The sequence below is a fragment of the Mixophyes fleayi genome, chromosome 6 (genome assembly GCF_038048845.1).
Source record: "Mixophyes fleayi isolate aMixFle1 chromosome 6, aMixFle1.hap1, whole genome shotgun sequence".
In the NCBI taxonomy this organism is placed as follows: domain Eukaryota; kingdom Metazoa; phylum Chordata; class Amphibia; order Anura; family Limnodynastidae; genus Mixophyes; species Mixophyes fleayi.
In genome coordinates this window covers 35,817,944-35,840,888 of record NC_134407.1, presented here as the reverse complement: position 1 = coordinate 35,840,888, position 22,945 = coordinate 35,817,944, and the positions used below count along the sequence as shown (strand labels likewise).

The following is a 22,945-nucleotide window of genomic DNA, read 5'->3' as shown; positions in this document are numbered from 1 at the left end:
ACCCTTAGTAAATTAAAACAATGCTTAAAACTAATAAATTGTAGGTAACTGGTTTATATTAAAACAACATAGAACACTTAGGGGTAATTCTACTAAACTGCGGGTTTGAAGAAGTGGAGATGTTGCCTATATCAAACAATCACATTCTAGTTATTTATAGGACTATGATTTAGTACATTCTACAAAGTAACAGCTAGAATCTGATTTTGTTGCCATAGGCAACATCTCCACTTTTTCAAACCGGCAGTTTAGTAAAACTTCACCCTTGGTCATTGGAATCTTAACCCTCCTTTTTAATTTGTCTAATATAAACATTAAGGGACAAATGGATACAAATCCATTGTTTGCCTTCTCTTCACTAAAATCCCTTTATTTATTCTTAGAACTCTTTTGTAAAAGTTATTGAAGTGCGATAATCTTTTCGAAAAACAATATCTTGTGGCATGGACTTGTGGCAAGCTATATATACAAAATATTTGCGACAGGTCATCACAGACGCGGCTCGGGCCGAAAGGATCGAAAATATGAGAGATACTAGGCAAAGTGGTAGCAGACACAACCTACTAAACGTGCTCATAGCCTGGACAAGGCAATCACATATAGCTACTGTTAGACGTTTGGATTACACATACTAAGCGCAATAAAACAGAAACATTTCTTGAGGTTTAAATGGTTCTACCACCATCACTTTGCTTAACTTTTATTTTAGCTTGTAAGCGTCTTCCTGCAACTTTTGTTAAGTAAATAAACTTTATCTTTCTAGCTGCCTACTGCTTTTTAGCAATGTCTTCATATTATCATATGGGCAGCACAGTGGCCTAGTGGTTAGCACTTCTGCCTCGCAGCACTGGAGTTCGATTCCCGACCATGTCCTTATCTGTGTGGTTTGTATGTTCTCCCTGCGTTTGCGTGGGTTTCCTCCGGGTGCTCCGATTTCCTCCCACACTCCAAAAACATACTGGTAGGTTAATTGGCTGCTATCAAAATTGACCCTAGTGTCTCCCTCTGCGTCTGCCTGCCTCCCTCTCCGCCTGCCTGCCTCCCTCTCCGTCTGTCTGTCTCTGTGTGTGAGTGTGTGTCTATATTAGGGAATTTAGACTATGCTCCAATGGGGCAGGGACTGATGTGAATGAGTTCTCTGTACAGCGCTGCAGAATTAGTGGCGCTATATAAATAAATGATGATAATGCCATTTTATTTTACTTGTGCAGCTTGTATCCAATGCAGAAAGCAGTGCAGAGCAACACCGCATCTCAAGAGCAGGGAAAATAAAGACATTTGTCATAAAAGACTAAAGATCACTAAAGGAAGCCAGGAAAATAAAGGGACTGACTAGACCAGGGGACGGTGAGTAGAAGTTTCAAAACAACATAAAAATAAGAGTAATTTAAAGATAGAAAAGACCTTTAACTTCCCAGAAACTTTTTATATGATCACCCAACACCGCAAAACTTTCAGACCGGTGTTGTGACACAATGTACTGGGTGACAGCGGATGACAAGAGCCAGAACACTGTACAAAAAAGGAATATGCATTCTATTAATAAAAATATGCAGATCTATAAAGAAAATAGTGTATGTAAAACACAAAACTCACTAAAAATGCCATCTTAGCAGTTACTCCGCTGCCGTTTTTAATTTACTCCAGTAAAAGTATTAAAATTACAGCTTTATATCCAGATATCTGATGGAAATGTACATTGAAGAACCGCCTTTGTTGATATAGTAAACTCATTTTAAACATCTCTTTACTTGTATTAAAACAACTAAATCTGTGTCTTGCCAACTGAACCTCCAGAGAGCCAAAGCCCTGATGATTGAGTATGTATGTATGTATGTATCAACTTCTTCCATATCTTTGCAAGTATAAAAGAAAAATACAATATTCATTAGAAAGTGTGAGAGTTTACATGTATTATTACATGTTATTTACTGCTAATAAAACTATATCCAGAGTTTAAATCCACTGATGTCATCTAGGCTAGCGTAAAGCTTTAGCTGTGAAATTAAAATATCTTGCTACAAAAGAGAGAGACTGACTGTTCAGCACATGTGAGGGCCACAGGGATACAGTGACGACTTTACAATAAAGTGTCCTTATATCTATCTTGCATCACTAGTGGCTGAATGATCGCTGATGTAACAGCACATTCCAGTAAGTAGAACAGAGGTACAAAGCACAGTATGTGCAAGACGTGATCACTCACGTATTGAGCTTCGACTGCCCTTTTATTTAAGACAAGTTAACCCATGCATGATACTCATGCATTCTAGTCAAATCAAGCTACTTAAGGTGTTAAAAAGGTTCTTGTCATGCATTTGGGGCTAGGCCAGGCCTCCTCAGGGGAAGAGCGTTACTTCCCGACGTAAGCGCCCTTTTTTAACGTGGTTTTGTCCACATGTCACCACCTCATCATTCTTCTCCATCACCTCATCCTTCATCTTCATCGCCACATCCTTAATCTCCATCGTCTTACTGTTCTCAAAACCTCTCGATACACAACGTTTCTGCTAAACACCTTATAGCTGTGTTCAATCAGTCTTCCTTGAAGGGCAGTATTCATAACCTGTACTTTCACATCACTGCTTCTCTGTACTCGTGAAAATGCGACATACAATTGTCCATGACCAAACACAGGCTCTGGTAAATAAATACCCACACGGTCCAGAGTTTGAGCCCTCAACTCGTAAATTTAGCCTTTACTACCCCTCCCACGGGGGGAAGGGGGGATGATTGAAGTTAACTGACTTCACCATTATAATTTTTTTGTCAAATAATGTCAGTATACCAAATTTCAGGTCAATTGGATGAGCCCTTTCTGAGAAAATAGTTTTTTTACACACACACAAACACACGCCGCTAGGCTTATATATATTAGATGTGTTTTTAATTAATAGTTTTATTTTATGCCATCCTAAAATGACATTTAAAAAAGAAAATCTGCACAAAATTAGAGAATTTGTTTTAGTGTCCATGTAAGCAGTTTTGGTTTGTATGTAATTAATCTATTAATAATAATTCAGTTAGTAAAACTTTTCTCCTCTGGAGTATGAAGTCAAGACAGGCTGGGTACACACTACAGGTTTTTCACCCGATTATTGTGCCAATCACACAATAAAGGACTAATATCGCATTAGTATGTACACTCCAACGATCATATTTTATCATTCCAAAGCTCAGCATATCGTTTAATTTGAGTTTATAACCGGACTAAAAATATCGATGGAACGATGTTGTTTCAATCCTGCAGTGTGTATCCACTCACAATCAGCAGTGTAGCCAGATATCTATGGAGTGTGCAGAGTCACTATCTTCTTCCTCTGTCATAACCATTGGCTGAGAGCACAGATCTGAAGATAAAGCTTGTAATTCATGTGTACACACTATACATGCATCGGCATGCTGACTGGATCTTTCAGTCGTTGGTAAAATCATTAACTATATCGCATCGGGAGAATTTTCTGTAGTGTGTACCCAACTTAAATGATGCAAGGTCAGTCGTTCAAACGCCATAGGTGATAAGGATTTGCTGCTTTCATTTAAGACTCAGGGATTGAATTCCCCATTGAGTGCCACCAAAACGATTGAGGAGGTACTCTGGGGTGTGAAGAAAAAAATCTGTAAAGCTACATCAACGCAAAGACTGCACAATATTTGAGTACCTTAGAACCCAGAAATAAGCACAGCTGGAGAAAGCTGCGATGTCCAGCACATAGCAGGAAATTAATCCTCTCTAAAAGAACTATACAGCAAACAGGTCTATAAAACAGTAGCAGGACAGTTCCAGTTGCAGTTGTCCTTGCAACAGACATAGAAAAAAAAAAATATATAAAATTTAAAAGTTGGAATCGTAGGAATGTCACGGAACAGTCATTTTTTTTTTTAGATGTTCAGAAATTCTACTCATAATATTTAGTTTTGAAGGAGACATCACTTGGTAACATTACAAGATTAGAGTTAAAAATAGCTGTATTACAGTTGAGTACGGCTAACATTTTACGCTCCTTTTCCTGAAGTGGCTCTTGCATGAAAAATTGGAAAGATGATTGCGTTAGAACACTACAAAAGATGGCTCAATGCAAATGTTCTCATTCATATTTACAGAGGCTATTCTAAAAACCTGACTGCTTTGTGGTTCCAGGAGACAGGTAATAGGGCTCGATGGACTCATAAGACAGAGAGGAAACAGTTTAACACTGGCAGATTCAGGAACGCTTATCCTCCATTCTAAAATAACATGTTAATACTCCTGAAGGACATTAGGATTCTTGTGCCAGGCAATGCATTTATTAAGTTGACTTATAGTATACAGGAACTAGCAACACAAACAAGGCCAAAAGATTACATTACAACATCATATATATCAATGCAGTGCAAGAAAATAACTTTATATTCCATCCACACTTATTTATTTCAGATTAAAAGGGTTTACAACAATCCATTCATGTTAAAGGTTAACTTCAGTCAAAAAAATATATATAAAAATATATGATTGGGTAATCTGAAGAAAAATACAAAAGTTGCACTTATCCACACATGGGGGTGTATATATGGCCGACCGATTCTTGGCGGTTTGCTGTCATTTTCGTAAAACAGTGTTGTTTTTTTAAAGACAAAACCTGATGGGCTTTGTCTTTAATAAAATTGCCATTTAAAAAAAAATAATGTTACGCCATCAACAAGCAGCCACAGTGAATAAACCTCTTGTACTTCTTTTTGGAAGAATTGGGACGTCGACTGCCAGCCATGGTTTGTCGCCCAACATCAGTGCCTACCCTTGCTAATGCTCTTGTGACTGAATGGATGTCAATTCCTGCAGCCATGTTCCAAAATCTAGTGGAAAGCCATCCACAAGAGTGGAGGCTGTTTTGGTTTTGGAATGGGATGTTGAACAAGCACATTCAGATGTTATGCTCCGGTGACCACATACTTTTGGACATGTAGTGTAGCAATCTCATTATTATTATTATTACTACTACAATAGCTAAAACTACCTATTGCACTGCAACAATGCCCATTATACTCATGTCAACTGTTCGCCTTTACAAGACTTTCAGGGTCAATTAGTACAAAGATTATACCCCAAACTTTTTGTTTAAAAACATGGCTCATTGTGTACGCAGGGAATAGATTTGTGGCAAATGCTGACATGTTGTATTAAAGTGCCCTTGTAACTAAATCACAGAGAGAGGGGGCAGACATATTATTAGCAACAAGTGACATTTACTTACCTCTGCTGGGTAGAAATAAATAATAATTGTTAGGCCAGATTCTCATGCATATTGAGTAAACCCATACAATGGCTGCCTTCACTGATTTTAGGCAACAGATTCACTTTAACCTTGTTCAACCCATAAATCCAGTAAATACCATGGAGAAATATATTTTTTTTAGCGCCTATATATTACACAGCATTGTACCTAGACTATATAGCCGTTCACAACAGTGCCTGCCCCAGTGAAGCTCACAATCTATATTCCTTACTATATATATTTTCTATCATTGTGCTTGTATGTACTAACTACTGTACACTAAAGACAGCAGTCGCAGGGAGATGGTTATTTTAACTCAAATATCCCAAGCTATTTACAGCTAAAATAAATCCGATCCGTCACAAGACAGCTCAGATTCTCCAATTAGCCCTTGGCCATGGTGCACCATTAGCTATAATAAATTCTGCTCTCTCATAATAAGACCATCAGGTATAAGAACAATACAGGCTGAGCACCACAAAGGAGGGATGAAAGGCTGCAGTCCACTCATTACAACACTTAACTAAGGTCAAACATGTCGGTCATTTACTCTACTGGATTCTCATATTCCATGCCTGAGCCCATGCTTACCATCCTCTCCTCTCTGCTAGTCCTCTCCACAAGGAGTCTGTTCTCACCATTCTCTCTATGAGTTTCTTCCACAACATACCATCGGATGTCACTCGGTACCACTCCTTGCACACCAGCTCTGCGGAGCACAGCGACCTGGAGTCCAGGTAGGACAGGATATTTTCGGCTATGTGATCCAATCCACGAGCTGGGAGAGAAGAAAACCACAGCAAAATAAGCCATGACAATAATGTTGGCTGTCCATATATTCCCAACTCATATGATTATAGATATCAGTATCTGATGGGCATAATGAATTATATAAAAATGATATATAAATTCAACAGTCCGTCATGCTGTCCTTGGAGCCAGTAGGATCTTTTAAGGATCCAGAACAATGCACATTAATTGACATCACTAAAATGACTCCCACAAGTTAGACACCACCTATAATTGTTTAAGGATATTTTCTAGCCGGCTACTGGGATTTATCCAGCTGTGCATTAATGGTTGTTACTGCACCTAACTGTAGCAGCCACAGCCCAGTTCATTTTATTTCTATGGGCCTGTCCACATGGTCTTCAGAACAATGGAAGCCATTCGCTCACTGATCACAATGTACAATAATCTTGCCTTTAACAATGGAAATGAAAAGAAGTTTCTTACACACTGCAGTTACGCGAGGCTACAAGGTTGTGTGGGTTGCTATGAAATTTTGTTACAAGTCTGTGTGTGGTCAGATAGGACTTGACACCCTAATCCTAGTGTGTATATATTGTGTAGATAAAGTTCCTAGAACTTCAATAAGCGATTGGTTGGCCGTGAATAAAAAAAAACAAAACCCTGAAAATAGTGGGCAGGTCGATGGCAATTAAATGGGGAATATTAGAGGGTTATCTTAGCAATCAGTGACATTATTAAAGAGCAAGTAAATCCCCTCGATGATATTTATATATTATTTTGGAGGCTGTGTATTATTAGGCTAAATAATGTACATGAAATGTACAATGGCGTGTATGTCCACTGCGTTCTTTCACTGCTCTACAGCAGGTTGTACTGGTAACCTTGACTTGCAGTCCTTGTGAATCACAGTTACCTTGTTGACTGTTATCAGGTTTTGTGTGTATATTATCACATTTGGACATGTCCTAAACTTGTGGAAGGACCGTGAGGAAGTTATACTTTGCTTTTTAACAGAGCTGCAGTGGAATGCCTGGGTGATACTGAACAATGCATTGTAAGTCCATCGCTCATAGCTGAACATTTAAGTTTTGGGACTCTGCACCCTTTAAGGAGAAGATGGGATGAAAATTTTTATTAAACAAAATTGTCCAAGAGATAACGCCTTATAGAAATCTAAAAAGGTGGAAGAGGCTTCTAAGATTCTTACATTTACTTTTCCCTAGAGCCGGAAGAGGATCCCAGAGCTACGAGACTAAACACGGACCCCAGGGGCAAATATGGCTGCATGGGGCTCTGGGAATTGGGTGGATCTATAATGTTCCACTCTCCCCTCTCCATAGGTAGTAGAGCAGCTTTTTCGAAAATTAAAAAAAAAAAGCCTTAAATGATGAAATTCATTGATAACAAAAACAGACTTACATTGGTCCCATGGTAAATGCCGCCGCACTAAACCCTGCCCTGCATTCACGTGAAAATAAAATTTGTTTTTATGCTATGAATAGACAAAAATTTGGCTCAAAAACAAACTGAGCAGTCTAAGCCAGATTGATGGCCTGCTGTTTGTATCAGTAGCTACACATTTGCATACAGTAAGGGGGGTTTATGCGCTCTTTAGAATAGATGGGCATGGCTATTAAAATCCTTAACCACCCACATAAGCCTAATCTGCACCCAAGTCTCAAAAGGAATAGAGGTCCATAAAACAAGATAGTTGCACTCATAACCTCGGGGTGTATCGGATCAGCGGTATAAAAAATATAATACATAAAACTGGCAGGAGGTTATTTCTGTGCATGTCACATTTTAGTAGCATGATCAGTATATTACGCGCTTCCTCAGAAGGGAGGAAGAAGCAGTAGCTGCTATAAAACTTTCTTCCGCTCACTACAGAGCTTTTATACTATTGCTTTACAGTACCAGTCACATGCATAGGCAGACAGGCTTCAGCTGATTCTTATAAAGGACTGTGGAATCCCATGCAAGATTTTCCTTAAATCAATTTAACACATGAAATTGGTAACTCACTCATACAAATTATTTCTCTACAGACATGATGTCCTTTTAGTTTCAGTGCCAAATAATAAAATAATATTTTATTTCTTAGCCCTTACACATCCATGTTCTTAGGAAGTTCTCAAAGGCTGTTAAACATGCTTTAACATCTGCTAGTCCAAAATAAAATGAATGGACCCACACACACACTTACAAACAAACATTTACTTTCTTCTGCATTAATGTCAACGCTGTATGCAGCATTAATATGACTATTTAAAAAAAAAAAAAAAAAAAAAATCTTTTACATTGTTACTGAAAAACCCATGTGATGTCACTAGGTTACTCCAGGCAGGCAGGTCTGTGGCCTCTCTTATTATTAAGCATCAGTTATATAGCACCAAACATATTACGCAGCGCTTTACAGAGAATGTTTAATTATTTATATTAGTCCCACTACCCTACCAGCATGTTTTTGGACTGTTAGATGAAACTGGAGCAGCCGGAGGAAATGCACACAAACACAGGTAGAACATACAGACTTCAAACAAACAGATAGTGGCCTGATTGGAATGGAACCTAGTGATGTGACAGCAATGGCAACCCCTGTGTCACTGTACCCCCCCCTCTCATCCCTGTACCTCCCTGACCTTGATTAAAAGTATACATATTTAATTTCCCTGTCCTGGAGAGACCTAGACAAACGCATTCCAAGGCACATTTTGCTGGTAAAATGAATTTAAACCACTTAATCTAAAATGTAACAAGTACATACATGTTGTGAAGATCCAATGAAAGCCCTGAGGGATTATCAAGTGGGAAATGACAGCCATCTAGTCCCAAAGGAGTGGCTCCACGTGCAATTGGGATTGAACACATCCACACACACTCCGATCACCCAACATCTACACCTGTGCTAGTCATATCAATACCGCAGACATACCACCACAACAGTTCACAACACAAGCATACAGACATAGCAACAAAATCCATCCACTTCCACCGCAACAGGCTTTGAAATGCAATGGCCTGGGGATATGAGCCCATCTACCTACCAATCATTCATCCTCTGAACAAGTCTTATAAATCCAGAACCTTTACCTAATTTGTCTCAGTTGCTTTGGTTGTTAATTATACACACCCTCTTGTATACAAAACACTGTTTATAAATCTGTTTATAAGAAAAAATCCCAAAAGAGTGACACTTTTCAAAAAACATTTTCGGCTTTCATTTCTTTATGTTATATACTAATAGTTTAACAATATTCACACAAATGAAAAGCATTTTGATTAAGTTCATATTTCAAAATAAATGATTGTAAATCGCCAGGTAGGGAGAAACAAAATATTGCACAAATGTGTCTCTTTTTTCAAGTGAATGTAATTCCAGCTGTCCATGTTGTATTTTTCAATTTGTGGGAAATGGATCCCTCAAAATTGTCTCTTTGGCGTATGACATTATATACAAGACATGAGGAGCCTTTGTGGCCATATCAGTATAGGAAGGAGTAAGTTGTACGGCATTATGGAAGACTTTCTTTATTGAAATATGAGCTGAAGGCACATTCCAGCAAACCACATGGGTGGCTTAGACGGGGATTGGAGACCTTCCCAGGTAATCGATTAAGGAAAGCCTTGTTGGCCACAAACACATGAAGAAATGGTTCTCCTACCACAAGTGCTTTGGAATGTTGAATGTTACTTCTAATATTTTGCAAACCACTTGTGAGGTTTTAGATTTTATAACCACTTGAACTCCTACATCCGTGACAATAAAATGAAAAGTATTGCCCATTTTTATCATTAAAACAATTTAAAAAAATCTCTTGTAGATGTAAAACTTTCAACCACATCTAGGCAGCATCTATATACAATCCACCTAAACAGTTTGGGAAGTGTGTTTTTTTGTCAAAAACCCATCACTGATCACTCTCCCAAATCCTCTGTAGGCTGTGGCATTACTTCCAGGTGACCTGGCAGGTACATAATCTTAAGATTTCTTCATAAGACAGTAAATGGAGGGAAGCAAGCACGCCCTCTAGTGGCCAGATATCTAAACTGAAGAAAAAATAAATAATTGGCACTTCCTGTATTACTCTGCTGTCCACAACACAGCACAACAGGGAAACAATACACCTAATAAAGTTAATCTGTATTTAGATCCAAAATGGGATTATGAGGAGGTGGAATAAGCCAAAGGAGTAACCCATAAACTGTATAAAAGCACTCTTTATGATGGCATACTTTTCATTACAAGTCATGGGACTCCCTACTGGATCCTAAAATCCTTTCTTCCTATAGGGGGTTCATTACCAATATGTATTGCAGAAGTATAATATAATGGGGAATAGGGTGTATAATAATAAAAGTACATTATGGTAAACATCAAGCAGATATGGTAGTCCTCATGTTGGTGTTGGTTTTCGTGAGGTTTAGTGGCGATTGTTATGTGGATGTAACCATGACATTTTTGGGGGGTACAGTTTAATGAAGATGAAGGAAGTGCACCTTGCCAAGGTGTTGAGCCACCAATGGGTGAACGTAGCACCTCTGGCATCTTGTCTGTCCTTCATATGCCTCCTATCCATCTCCAAATTCAGAGCAACCAAATGTAGAATATGTTACACACAGTAGTGTAAGTAATGTCTCTACACTTCCCCAACCAAGCACTTCCTGATGACCACAAACCCACAGCCTGTATTTTGGTTGATGTAAGGTTTTTAACAGGATGTATGTACCTTAAATGCACTGTAAACTGTTCACTGAACAGGCTCTTAAATCAATAATAATTTACCATGCTTTAGCTTTTATTTTGCTGTATTTTTCAACACTCATGCAAATCTCCATATAATAGAGTCATATTAGACATAAGGTGACCATTAAAGCATAATAGTATCACAGTTTGGACTGAATTACATTACATTACAACAGGAAAACTTCAGTACTTCTTGTTACATTAAATGGCTGATTTCTGACCAGTAAGCAAGATCTCACCATCATATGCTGTTGTATATACTCTATTATATGGGCAATCCTGAGAGACCACTCGAGTTTGATCATGTATTGAGGCAGAAGTTAATTGTGAAGTTAGCAGTTCCTAGCTGTAGGAGAACCTCAAATAACAAAGCTTGTTCTTCCATGTAATAAACTGCTTCATAAAACATACGAGTGACATGTCTGTATCCCAAGAGGTGCCGAGCAGCTGAAGGCTTTATTGCATCTGCCTTTGTGGTGGACAAGTGGTCTTCCCCAGGGGCTTAAATCATTAAAATATCACAAGCCCAGAGGGACAACTGGCCCCCAGCCACCCAACCCAGCTGACATCGGACTGTGCAGATAAACTCCATTAAAATGTAATATCTTGATTTGTGATTTTGCGTCTGCCGTGGCCGGATTGCTTTGGTTTAACCATTTGCTGGCCAATATCAAAGCAATAGGTTCAACATTTGGTTTGGGGAAAATAACAAAACAGAAAGAACTTTAACGTAATTCCTCAGCTGTGCTACAAACGGTCAGCAAATGTTTGAGGTGATCTGTAATTTTCAGGGCAAATACAATAGTGTGTGGACAGATAGACTGCTTTTAATTGCACTTTCTTAAATTATTTTTTAATCTATAGCAAAAGTATTTTTTTCTGTACCAGTAGCCTACATACAAAAGGAGTCCGAGAGATGGTGTGCTGACACAGTATTCATTCAGGGCCTGGTGCAGAGTTGGACGTATATCTGTGTGCAAAAAAAATTGCCAAATTTGTGTTGTACATTTGAACGCATCTTCGCAGGTGGAAGGGGGAGGAAAGGGCTGGTCTAATGTAGGCAGAGTACAGTAAGGGCATGTTTGCCTAACTCCAAACACACGGAGACACAGGTATGCTGGTCTGTAGCCGTATCAACTACGGGTGCCTGAGGGATGCTGGAAACGGTAGTTTTTTTTTTTCCATTTAAAATCAACCCTAATAACAAATGCATTTTTCACTATCCGAACAAATGTTAACAAATGCTTCTTTTGCACATGACCTGGCTGTGTGCGTGTGCCTGTGGCAGTATGTATGTCTGATGTAAAGCTGGCACATATGCTGCAGGTGCGGAGCTTTACACATCTGGTGATGCCTTTGACTCCGCATCAGCCCTCTTGTGTTTCATGTCTTAGGGAGGTCACCAAGTTATAGTGAACAGGCTTCATTCTCAGACCGCCCATTAAAAGGCTGCCCCAATATTAAAACCGATGATCGGTGAACCTCAATTCTTCTCAACCTGAAGCCATTGTATGTATAACTAAACGTTCTAATGATCCAGGTTAATTCTACTCCTGTGATCACACTACAACTGTTTGCCCTAACGACAGGTCTGGTCCATTTCAATCGTTTACTTGCAGTGAGTTATAAAACTATTAATATGTTTAGTGACTCATAAATTTTGTAAAGATATTCCCTGACAATGTTGAAATATCTTTTGTTTAATATGTGCACATGTATCTCTTACACGGAGTGCATTATATATGCAGTATATACACAGAGGTTTTAATGTTGTGGCTGATCTGATAAGAAGTGAATAACATTGCTTATCTCATTACAATGGCACCTGGGATAGATTCAGCAAGTGAAAAGTCAGTTAATGAAGTTGATGTGTTGAAAGCAGGAACAATGGGCAAGTGTAAGGATCTGAGCGACTCCGACAAGGGCCAAATTGTAATGGCTAGAGGACTAGGTCAGAGCATCTCCAAAACGGCAGGTCGTGTGGGGTGTTCCCAGTGTACAGTGGTTAGTACCTACCAAAAACTGATCCAAGGAAGGACAAGCAGTGAACCGGCAGCAGGGTCATGGACACAAAGTGCTGAAAAATTTACTGCTGGCTATGATAGAAAGATGTCAGAACACAGTGCGTCGCAGCTTGCTGCATAGCCCCAGACCGGTCAGAGTGCCCATGCTGACCTGACCACCACCGAAAGCACCAACAATGGGCACGTGAGCAGCAGAACTAGACCACGGAGCAATGGAAGAATGTGGCCGGGGCTGGTGAATCAGGTTCTTTTACATGATGTGGACAGCTGGGTGCGTGTGTGTCATTCGCCTGAGGAAGAGGCGACACCAGGATGCACTATGGGAAGAAGGCAAACCAGCGGAGGCAGTGTGATGCTCTGGGCAATGTTCTGCTGAGAAACCTTGGGTCCTGGCATCCAAATGGATGTTACTTTGACACGTATCACCTACGTAAACATTGCTGCACATTAAGTACACCATTTCATGGCAACTGTACTTCCTGATAGCAGTGGCCTCTTTCAGCAGGATAATGCGCCCTGCCACACTGCAAAAATTGTTCAGGAATGGTTTGAGGAACATGACAGAGTTCAAGGTGTTAACTTGGCCTCCAAATCTCCCAGATCTCAATTTGATCGAGCATCTCTGGGATGGATAAAACAAGTCTGAGCTATGGAGGCCCCACCTGGCAACTTACAGGACTTAAAGCATCTGCTGCCAACGTGTTGGTGCCAGATACCACAGGACACCTTTAGAGACCTTGTGGAGTCCATGCCACGATGGGTCACAGCTGTTTAAGCAGCACGTGGAGAAATCTACATAATTTATACAGGCAGTTTTAATTTACAATTCCACATCTATGTTAAAAGGACAAAATAAATCTGGGAAACTTGTTACACTGTTTGATAAACAAGTTGCTTTTAAAGCACCAGGCAGAATGCAAAAAAACTTTACTTGTGCAGACGTAATATTTTACCTGGAAGTGCAGTGATGAAATCCCTTTGTAACATTGGCTTAAGGTATGTATTTATATGTCCATGTTGGTAGTGGCACATTCGAGAGATGAGATGCTCGACAAACTCCACTTGATCGCACTCCGACCACTGCTCGAAGTACTTGACACAAAACTCCCTTTCTTTCTCGTAGTTGGCGGACAGTTTCCGCTGCTTGGGCACAATCATGCTGGAAATGCCATTGGCAAGTTTAGTCTGTGGAAAAAAAACAAACACAAAAATAAATAGAAAGAAAGGCAATAGTACATGACACACCGCTCGAGCACACATAAATTCAGGAAATACATCTGTTACACAACAGGGGAAGAAAAGATTCAGACATATAAATTGGCTGACAGGGAGTATCCATTTGCTACTGTCAGCCAGTTCGCAGCTCCACATCCTTGCAAGAAACTCGGAAAGGACATTACCACCCAGGCTGGAAGTGCACATAAAATACCAGAGACTGTTAAATGGGAAACTAGAGTGACACTTTAAAGTACTAAAATGAATTTCATGTTCTTGCACAGTGATGGAAAGGAGTTAGTACAGGGTTATGAATATGTTTCGGTGGGAGGCTGGTACACACAAACACAAAAGGTCAGGACTGAGCAAAAGATGAAGCTTGGCTACTAAAACAGTGCTAATTTCATATCTATACCTACAAAAGCTAGCGAGTGAACTCTGTTCCAAACCATAGCCTTCAAATAAACAAACCATAAAAGGGAGAAGAGTCCAGGGAGTCATATTTTTTTGGACATCAGACAATTTCCCCTCCCGGTAAAAATGAGCTGACTATTTTACCTTCAAATGGCCATTAAACTTAAAATAAAAGTACATGGAATACTGTATGAAAAGACACGCTGAAAATGTACAGTCTATATTATACACACAGTTCCTGGAGGTATGCAACATTGTAGTAATGTTTGGTATGAGCCAATTTAGGTTGTTTTAGACCTAATTGACCCTAAATTGTAGTGAATGTATGGGCCCAAAAAGGGTTGTCAATTGGGACGGCTGGTAAAACCACTGTGACGACATCCACATCTGATGGAGTAAGCAGTCGTCTGTGCCATGTAGGATCTGATCTGGTCATTCAGCCCAATTGTATGGCCATACCTAACATCCGGAGGCTAAGTGGCGAGACGGTTTTCTCCATTAGCCATTTCAAACTCGAGAGGCTAAAAACAATGACTAACCAGCTGGTCACACATTACAATCCCATTATTCAATCTGGCTGTTCTTTATCAAATTGTTAAAAAAATAAAAAGGATGTGACCAAAATACAACAATTTTAGAACTATTGTATTTCTCTAAAAATGTGTTATTGCCCTGTCCGATAAAAGCTTTAACATGTGCATAACAATTTACTAATTTTTAGAGGATTTAATTAAAATCATGCATCTAAAACTCCAATTGTAATGTGTCTGATATTAGTGCAATTGTACAGAAGTTACAGTGCAGACAGTATTTTTTTTAAAAAAAGATGCATGTGTGACCAGCTTTACAGACAGGAAATCTTGCACAGAAAGAAAAAAAAAAACCTCACATCACTGCAGTGAATTGATAGGCTGTATTCTCTTAATCATCGGTTCAGTTCATAAAATGAGTCTTTACGGCACATAAAGGAGGAGATACATTGAAAAATAATGTCATTACCGGTCAAATGTATGACATCATACATCCCAACTTTTGGAGTCTCCCTTCTGGGAGATCCTGGAGGGGAAGTTAAGTGCAAGAGCAGGGATGACTAGAGCGAGGGAATTCACTGCGGGGGGGTTGTTAAAATGATGCAAGTTCTGGAGTCTCCCGGACATTCTAGGAGGGTAGGAATGTATGTATGACATGTCAAACAAAGCACAAGGGCTCGCTGAAGGTAGAGTCCCCACACTGAGTCTACATACTATTTTAACTAGAGATGAGCGGCTCGGATTTGAAAAAAATCCAGCCGATCCGCATCTTGGGGTTCCGTGTCAAACAGAGTGATGACAAAATTCGGATCAGAGGCAAAACGTAATTTCAGGTGAAATGCCGGATCGTGAGAGTTTTGGACAGATCTTCTGTATATCCCCCTCTCCTTTTCTCAGCTGCCATATTAGATGTGATAACATGTCGGTAGGACGTCTGCAGCAATTCTGTGCTCATGAAGTGGTTTGTAGAGGGTTGGACAGGGTGGAAGAGGCAATTTATACTGCAATAGCTGTGATTTTATTGCACAAATCTTAAGAGTTCATTAAGAGATCAGTCTGCTGTAATTGTGCGCAGAAACATTGGGTGTGAGAAAGTGAATAGTAGACAAGTTGACAGCAGTGGTGACTACTAATAGTATATTAGTAAACTAACTAGGAGTGGAAAAAAAAACAAATATTCTTTCATGCTTTTAAAATCAAAGCGTTTTAATCTGAAGGCAGTAGTGCAGGGGTCCGTATCAGTGATATCTGAACTATTAGTCATACAGCACCCTGGTATTTTTCTACTGTGAGCTGACTGAGCTTGGCTCCTAAAACCCATTCTGCTGCTAGCTGATGCTGGACTGCTTGTTACTATACATGGTGTTCCACATTTTCATAAACTACTTGAATGAACTTGCTGCAAACATGAGGGAGATTACATGCTTACCTCCAGTACGGTTTTATTACTGTAGTAAAGCGCTATGGAATTTGCTAGCACTATATGAATAAATGAAGATGGGAGGAGGTGCATATATCTACTTATTGTGGTGTCCCAAAGGCTACGGATGCCTGGACCAAGGTTGTCTGGGTTGGGATAAAAAGGTTTCCACACGTAAGGGGTGGAATTTTTGGTATTTTGCCCACTGGTGATTGACTTACTTGGACACATTCACCATTCTCCTCATTATCTTGTTCAAGTACAACAGATTGCAACATTTTCAGATCTACAACCAGAGCCGGATTTACACCTCATGGGGCCCTAGGCAAGATATCGGTATGGGCCCGCCCCCCCCCCTCTTCACACACACACACAGTGGCCCCTCACACACACATAATACACACAGTGGCCCCTCACACACACACAATACACACACAGTGGCCACACACACACACACACACACACAATACACACAGTGGCCCCTCACACACACATAATACACACAGTGGCCCCTCACATACACACAATACACATAATACACACAACATATACACACACACACTAGCAATATATTACACCTCCCTCTCCCTCCCAACTTACCTTTTTGCATCCACGAGCTGTGCACACTTCCCTCTCTTCACACATGGGACGGCACCTGTCATGTGGTGCACGACCCATGCAGAGCTGGATTAAGACTCTGGGGGGCCCGGGGCACTTTAGACAGGGGGGCCCCTAAGGTGTACTATGGCTATAATTTTAGACATATACACAGACAATACTGTGTGCACTACTGTTAGGTGCACGCAGCTCTGCCTTCACCAGTAGTACAGTGTGAAGCGGGAGATACCTCCCAACTGTCCTTGTAGTTGGACCAAATCCTGACTGAGCGAGCCAGTCACCCAAATTCAGGACTGCCCCACCAGATCCAGGACAGATGGCAGACTGTCCTGCTCTCTCCTACCTGTTCTTGTCACTTTCATCACCTGTGGCTGCTAGTGTCTTAAACTCAGTTGTTGCTTGTGTAGATCCTGGAATGTTCGTGAAAATCTAAAACAGCCCTGGCATTAAATCAATGCACCCATATTTAATACGTAAGCCTCCCTCCCTGCAAATAGGCCTGAATATAAAATTAAATAAAATTAATAGTATACAAGTTTAATAGAACTGTTTCTCCCAATAAGCCCCGACACGTGTTTTAGCGTTTTCTTTCCTTAAAAATTTGAAAACAAATGTAATGATTTCAATGTGGTTTTTTTTAAACTTTATTATATTTTGTGTATGAAGTGGAACTGGAAGCTCCACCATTTGAATAGTGGTGGGCTGGATCATAAATAGGCCCTTTTTGTCATAACCATCAAAAGATTTGACCACTCCTCCCTCCTCCACGGAGCCTGTTTCACAGTGTTTGGGGTTCATCAGTGTAGGATAACCACTTATTGCTCAGCATGTGAAGCACTTACATAGACATCCTCACAGAAACCATGATAAAGGTTTATGCTAATTATTAATGGCAATAGGAAAATAAGCAACTCTATAGTAGGAGTAATGCCATTTACATGGAAGCCCATTGAATCAATGTTTTACACAGTGAGAATGTAGAGCATGACCAAGGCAAATGCTGTAACAGAATGTTCATTAAAGGGTAGAGCAATATCTAGTGTATCAGTGAGGCTTGATTAGTAGCATAATAGTATCTTTGAATATTAAACCCTGAAATAACACAAGTAATCACCATACTGCTAGTATAATGCTATAATTGGAAATAGACAAAGAATGACATCTGCACTCAGGCTCTACAAGTAAGCTTGTAATTGAGCAGTATAATGACAGCAATAAACCACACACATCTTCTAGTTGATTAGAATGTGGCTTCAAGCTCAACTTTGCCCTTCAATTTAATATATATATATATATATATATATATATATATATACACATACACATACACACATACACATACATATATACACACACACACACACACATACAGTACTTGGAATATATTACACATTCTAATTCTGAACCTGTAAATAAAGTTTCCAATAGAACTGTGAAGAATGAGTCACCTGAGTCACCATCAGCTGCGATGAGTCTTGTACTAGGAGAAAGATCGGATCACCTGTCATCTTTCTCCTGTTTGTGCGGCTGTGAGTCCTCCCCTGATTGCCGCGCACCTCTCAGCAATAGAAAGCCTCCCCTTCCAGACGGACCAAATCCTTGGCAGCAGGCCACATGTACAGCAGCACTGCTGTACATTTTCAGATCGCTGATTTGTAGCTGCTGCACATGCGCAGCAGCTTCTCTCTTCCCAGCTGGCCATGGTCCCATGTGACATAGAAGATCGAGGGAGGAGACCAGCCACCATAATAGCCCCCCCCCCCCCCAAGTCGCAGGTCGGGGGGTGTCGCTAGTCGGGGGAGGGGCCACATTTTCTTTTTAAAGTTGTTTTTTTTTAATATATATTTTCACTTGTCCCCCCCCAGCTGGGCCCCCCCGAGAGCCGCTAGGCCCTAGGCAGGTGCCTAGGTTGCCTAGCGGTAAATCCAGCCCTGTCTACAACAATCCCCCTCATCCTGTTGCACATTAGCAAGTTCCAAAATACCATCCTCCGTTTCTATATCCAAATCATCATCATCATCATCACTACTATTCAGTCAACAGTTCGAAAGTAGACAGTATTATAGGGTTAGGGACATTATTGTCGACCTAAAAATACTGTCCATCCCTGCCTATATTATGGTGTCGATCATACAACTGTTGAACAGATGTATCACACCCAGTAAGAGGCAGTAACGAGGTGGAATGCCACACTTTATATGCTTCAGCGGCTTTCTCAAACCAAAATTACAATCGTACCAGCCAGTGCGCTACGTTAATGTATTAAAGGCGTCCTGTCTGCCACTGCTGCGCCACCACGTTTCATAGGGATTGTATCTTTTATTAAACTGCCATGTATCTGTGCCGCTGCTCTGTCACTAATTTATACCAGCTAGCTCGCTGCAGCCTTTGGCCAAAATTGGTGAAAATGATGACAGTTGTAAAGAGATATAAAAAAATAAACCGTAAACTAATACTATAAATGCTAATGTAGGAACAAAAACAGGTCAAACGCACATAATTTTACCTGTTTTTCACAATATAGTCCATATTTTATTATATTCAAAACAAAATAATGAATTTGAACCTACTAAAAAAAACCAGTATGGATCATTGAATGAAATAGTTTGCCAATACAGCTATGTTTTGCCAGCAGTGTGTTTGTATGACAGGTAGAAAGGCGCTAGAATGTATCCGTTCTTCATTGAAAGGAGTAGGCACCATTTAACTGGTAAAGCAGGTCAGTGAGTTCGATGGCTGTGGGAAATGCTTCAGAGAGTTTTAGTGATGATACCAATCTAGGATGTTAATGACAGTAGTGTTAGAGAATAGATTTTACGATCTAACTTTCAATTACAGATACAGTAGCTGGTGCAGCAAATTAAAGCTTACAGTATACACACTCACAGGGTAGACACTAATCACAATATGAGTAATAGGTTTTCAGGGATTGCTGGAACACCACCTTGGAAAGATTTTGTTTTGTTTTTTTTACCCCCAGGATCTTTTATACGATTCATATGACAATGCTATATGAGAAGTGATAGGTCACAAGGCCTCATACATGTGGGCATTAAAATCAGGCATTCAACTTGCGTACATAAAGAGGCACATTCAATTCTTGCCGCAGAATGGTCGTGGGAGCCCTCTGCAGTGATGCAACATCGTAGAATTTGCCTCACACCCCATAGTGGTGATGCTGGATATCGCAGTACCAGGAAATGTGCGCGGCCAAACATTATAGGGATATTCAGGCCCGCATCGCTGAGAAATGAATCGACCCCAAAGCCTGTTAAAGGTACTTTAACACTTATAGGTAAAAAAAAAAAAGTTATGTATGGAATGAATGCTCAGCACAATATAATGGAGTTCTACTGGAGCTATTATTAAGTACATAGCTCACTATGCTGCAGGAAGGCTTTGGGAACATGCTTTGAGCACTCTTAAAAGGAGGTGCTGTTTTTCCAACAACTGTGTATAGGAGATCTAAAGGACATAATCTGCATTATCTAGGGGACTTTGTGCACGATTGTTCCACTTTAGGAGGAGATCTCCCATTCCAGTAATGTCTTTCTCAGGAATATACAGAATCAGCTGGCTCTGGAACATGCCCAAATGGATCATTAAACACATTTCCCCATGCTACTGGTCCTAAAAAACCATCTACTCTATTATATTAGTTGTCCCGACGAATCCCTGGTAACATATGAATAAACATAGAAGGCTTTTTAGCCTATTTATACTGCAAACCTGCTGGTTACTCTAGTACAACAAACAGTGTGTCAAGGTCATTTGTAATCTAGTATAAAGGTGTCAAACCAAGTCTCTCCTTTACAGTAAGAAGGTAAAGGCTTACCATTGCAACACTACAAATGACTAAGTCTTATGGCAATTTGATGTTCTACCATGCCAATTACCAGGCCTGTTCCAAATTACACAAATCTGTCATAAGTCATCAGATATTGTGGAGGAAGTGATTATGGCTTAAAAAAACCAAAAATCACCAAACAGACGAAAGTAAAAGAGAAACCACAATAACTGGTGAGCTAAAATAACTGGAGGAAATTGATTTAACAGATAATTTGGTCATTAAAATATAATTAAGCAGCAAAAATAAAATTGTATAACTGGCTCTGTTTCTTCCGGTTAATTTGTTTACTAGTTTTTGTTACAACATTCAAACAAATATATTGTCTGTTTATTTGCAGAATGTCCCCAATTGTACTTCACTTAGATATCTTCAGATCCGACCAGCTCCTTAAAAGCTTACAATTCTATAAAAGCGCCATCCTTATCAAAGTTTAGGGAATGTCCCTATAAGTCACTGTTGTTGTGATAAACTACACGATATCATCAATAACTGCCAGTTTCACGCTAAAAAATGTTGCATTATCTGTCACCTAACAGCACAATTAAGTAAAACAACTCAACACACGGAAACCTGAGATGAATATTAAATATTTACACAGCAGTTCCCAAGGTAAAAATGGTTCTCCAAAGGTTACTGGCTCTAAGGCACTGCTCATTTATTTATTTGGATAATGTATTGCACCATGAAATAACCATGAACAGCAGGTGATAACTATATTGCTTCCAAGACCTGTCTATTAACTGCCATATAAAATGGTCTCTGGCATAAACAGCAATACACGTTTGTGCAGAAAATATACCTGGTGGGAAGAGAGGGTGGCCTTATAAAGGCCACTAACTTCAATATCAAAGCCAATGCACATATACAGCATATTAGGGAATTCTGGTATGACAGTAGTACGTTTTTAGGAGCACATCTTCCAGCCAGACAGCCATGCAGATGCTTTGCCCTCTGTACCACAATTTATATACAGACATGGTCATTAATGCTTCCGATCATAACCAGATTAAATTTTTTTTTCTAAATTGCACTAGCGACATTCCAAACGATTGGTTGATCACCTTATAGCAGTGGTGGGCAACAGGCGGCCTGCTGAGCCTTCACCTGTGGCCCCCAGCCTGCTGCTCCCGATATCACCCTGCAAGCAGGGAATAAGGGTGAATGGGAGCTTCTGGCACACTGCAGGAAGGTCATGTAGCACAGCCAATCAGAGGAGGGGTCTAAGGGCATGTGGCAATATTTTGGAGCAAGTGGGAGATCAGAGTGGAATGTGGGGGAATGTTGGTGATGAAGTTCTTATGAAGTCAAGATTAATGTGCAGCCTTTTTAGAGGTTGGAGGGTCGCACATGTAGCCCTTAAAGTATATCAGGTTGCCCATCACTGCCTTATGGGATATGGCCCCCTTTGCCCATGTTTCCTGGCCTGTGCAGTCTCCTAGTTATTATCTTTGACTCTGCAAATCTGTTTTTCTATAGGGTTGGAGAGCCACACTATTACAAATCTCCTTTATTAATATAGGCCTTTTTCTTTAGTTTCACATTTTCAAAATCAAAAGACACTATATGGCACAGCAACCGTAATACCATGCAGATGGGTAACCAGATGCATCCAGCCGTAACCCATAACTGCATTACGACAGGGAACACCATGATTTTATAACAAGAAAACCATGTTTTGAAGCGATGAGTTGGTCACTGTGACATTGGTGTAACGGGAATAGTGTTTCCTATCCACTGAAGAGGGTGATCAGAGTCACACATAGCCCATGTGACCCTACCGTTAGACTGATCGCAAGACACAGCAGAACCCACCTTGACATTGACTAGCTGATACAACCAAACGTTGGTGTCAATTTATTCAGATATTCAAAAATAAGTGTCTTTCTACAATTGGAATGCATGTTACACTGTTCAACTGTATTTGTCTGTCATAGTTGATGACTAACGACATCATGCACCACATTTGTTAAATTGATGGTCATACAAGTGGATGGAGGCCGTCTGTGTGTGAAGCAGTAGACCGACTGATCAGACATGTACAACTGACCATCATCACTGGTAAAAGAAAACTACAACCGACATCTATTCATCTTCCATACATTGGAATCTTGTCAAGAGTCAG

General features: G+C 40.0%; 1 protein-coding gene across 3 annotated transcripts in view; it reads right to left on the bottom strand.

Annotated features, from left to right (window-relative positions):
* Positions 1 to 22,945, bottom strand: part of BTRC (beta-transducin repeat containing E3 ubiquitin protein ligase) — a 133,979-nt gene that overhangs the window by 23,994 nt on the left and 87,040 nt on the right. For all 3 annotated transcript variants that reach the window (XM_075216270.1, XM_075216272.1, XM_075216271.1), the window contains 2 exons: positions 13,730 to 13,961; positions 5,844 to 6,030 (listed from right to left, as the gene is read on the bottom strand). In XM_075216270.1, coding sequence (XP_075072371.1) covers positions 5,844 to 6,030; positions 13,730 to 13,961 — 419 coding nt within the window. The remainder of the gene's footprint in view (positions 1 to 5,843; positions 6,031 to 13,729; positions 13,962 to 22,945) is intronic.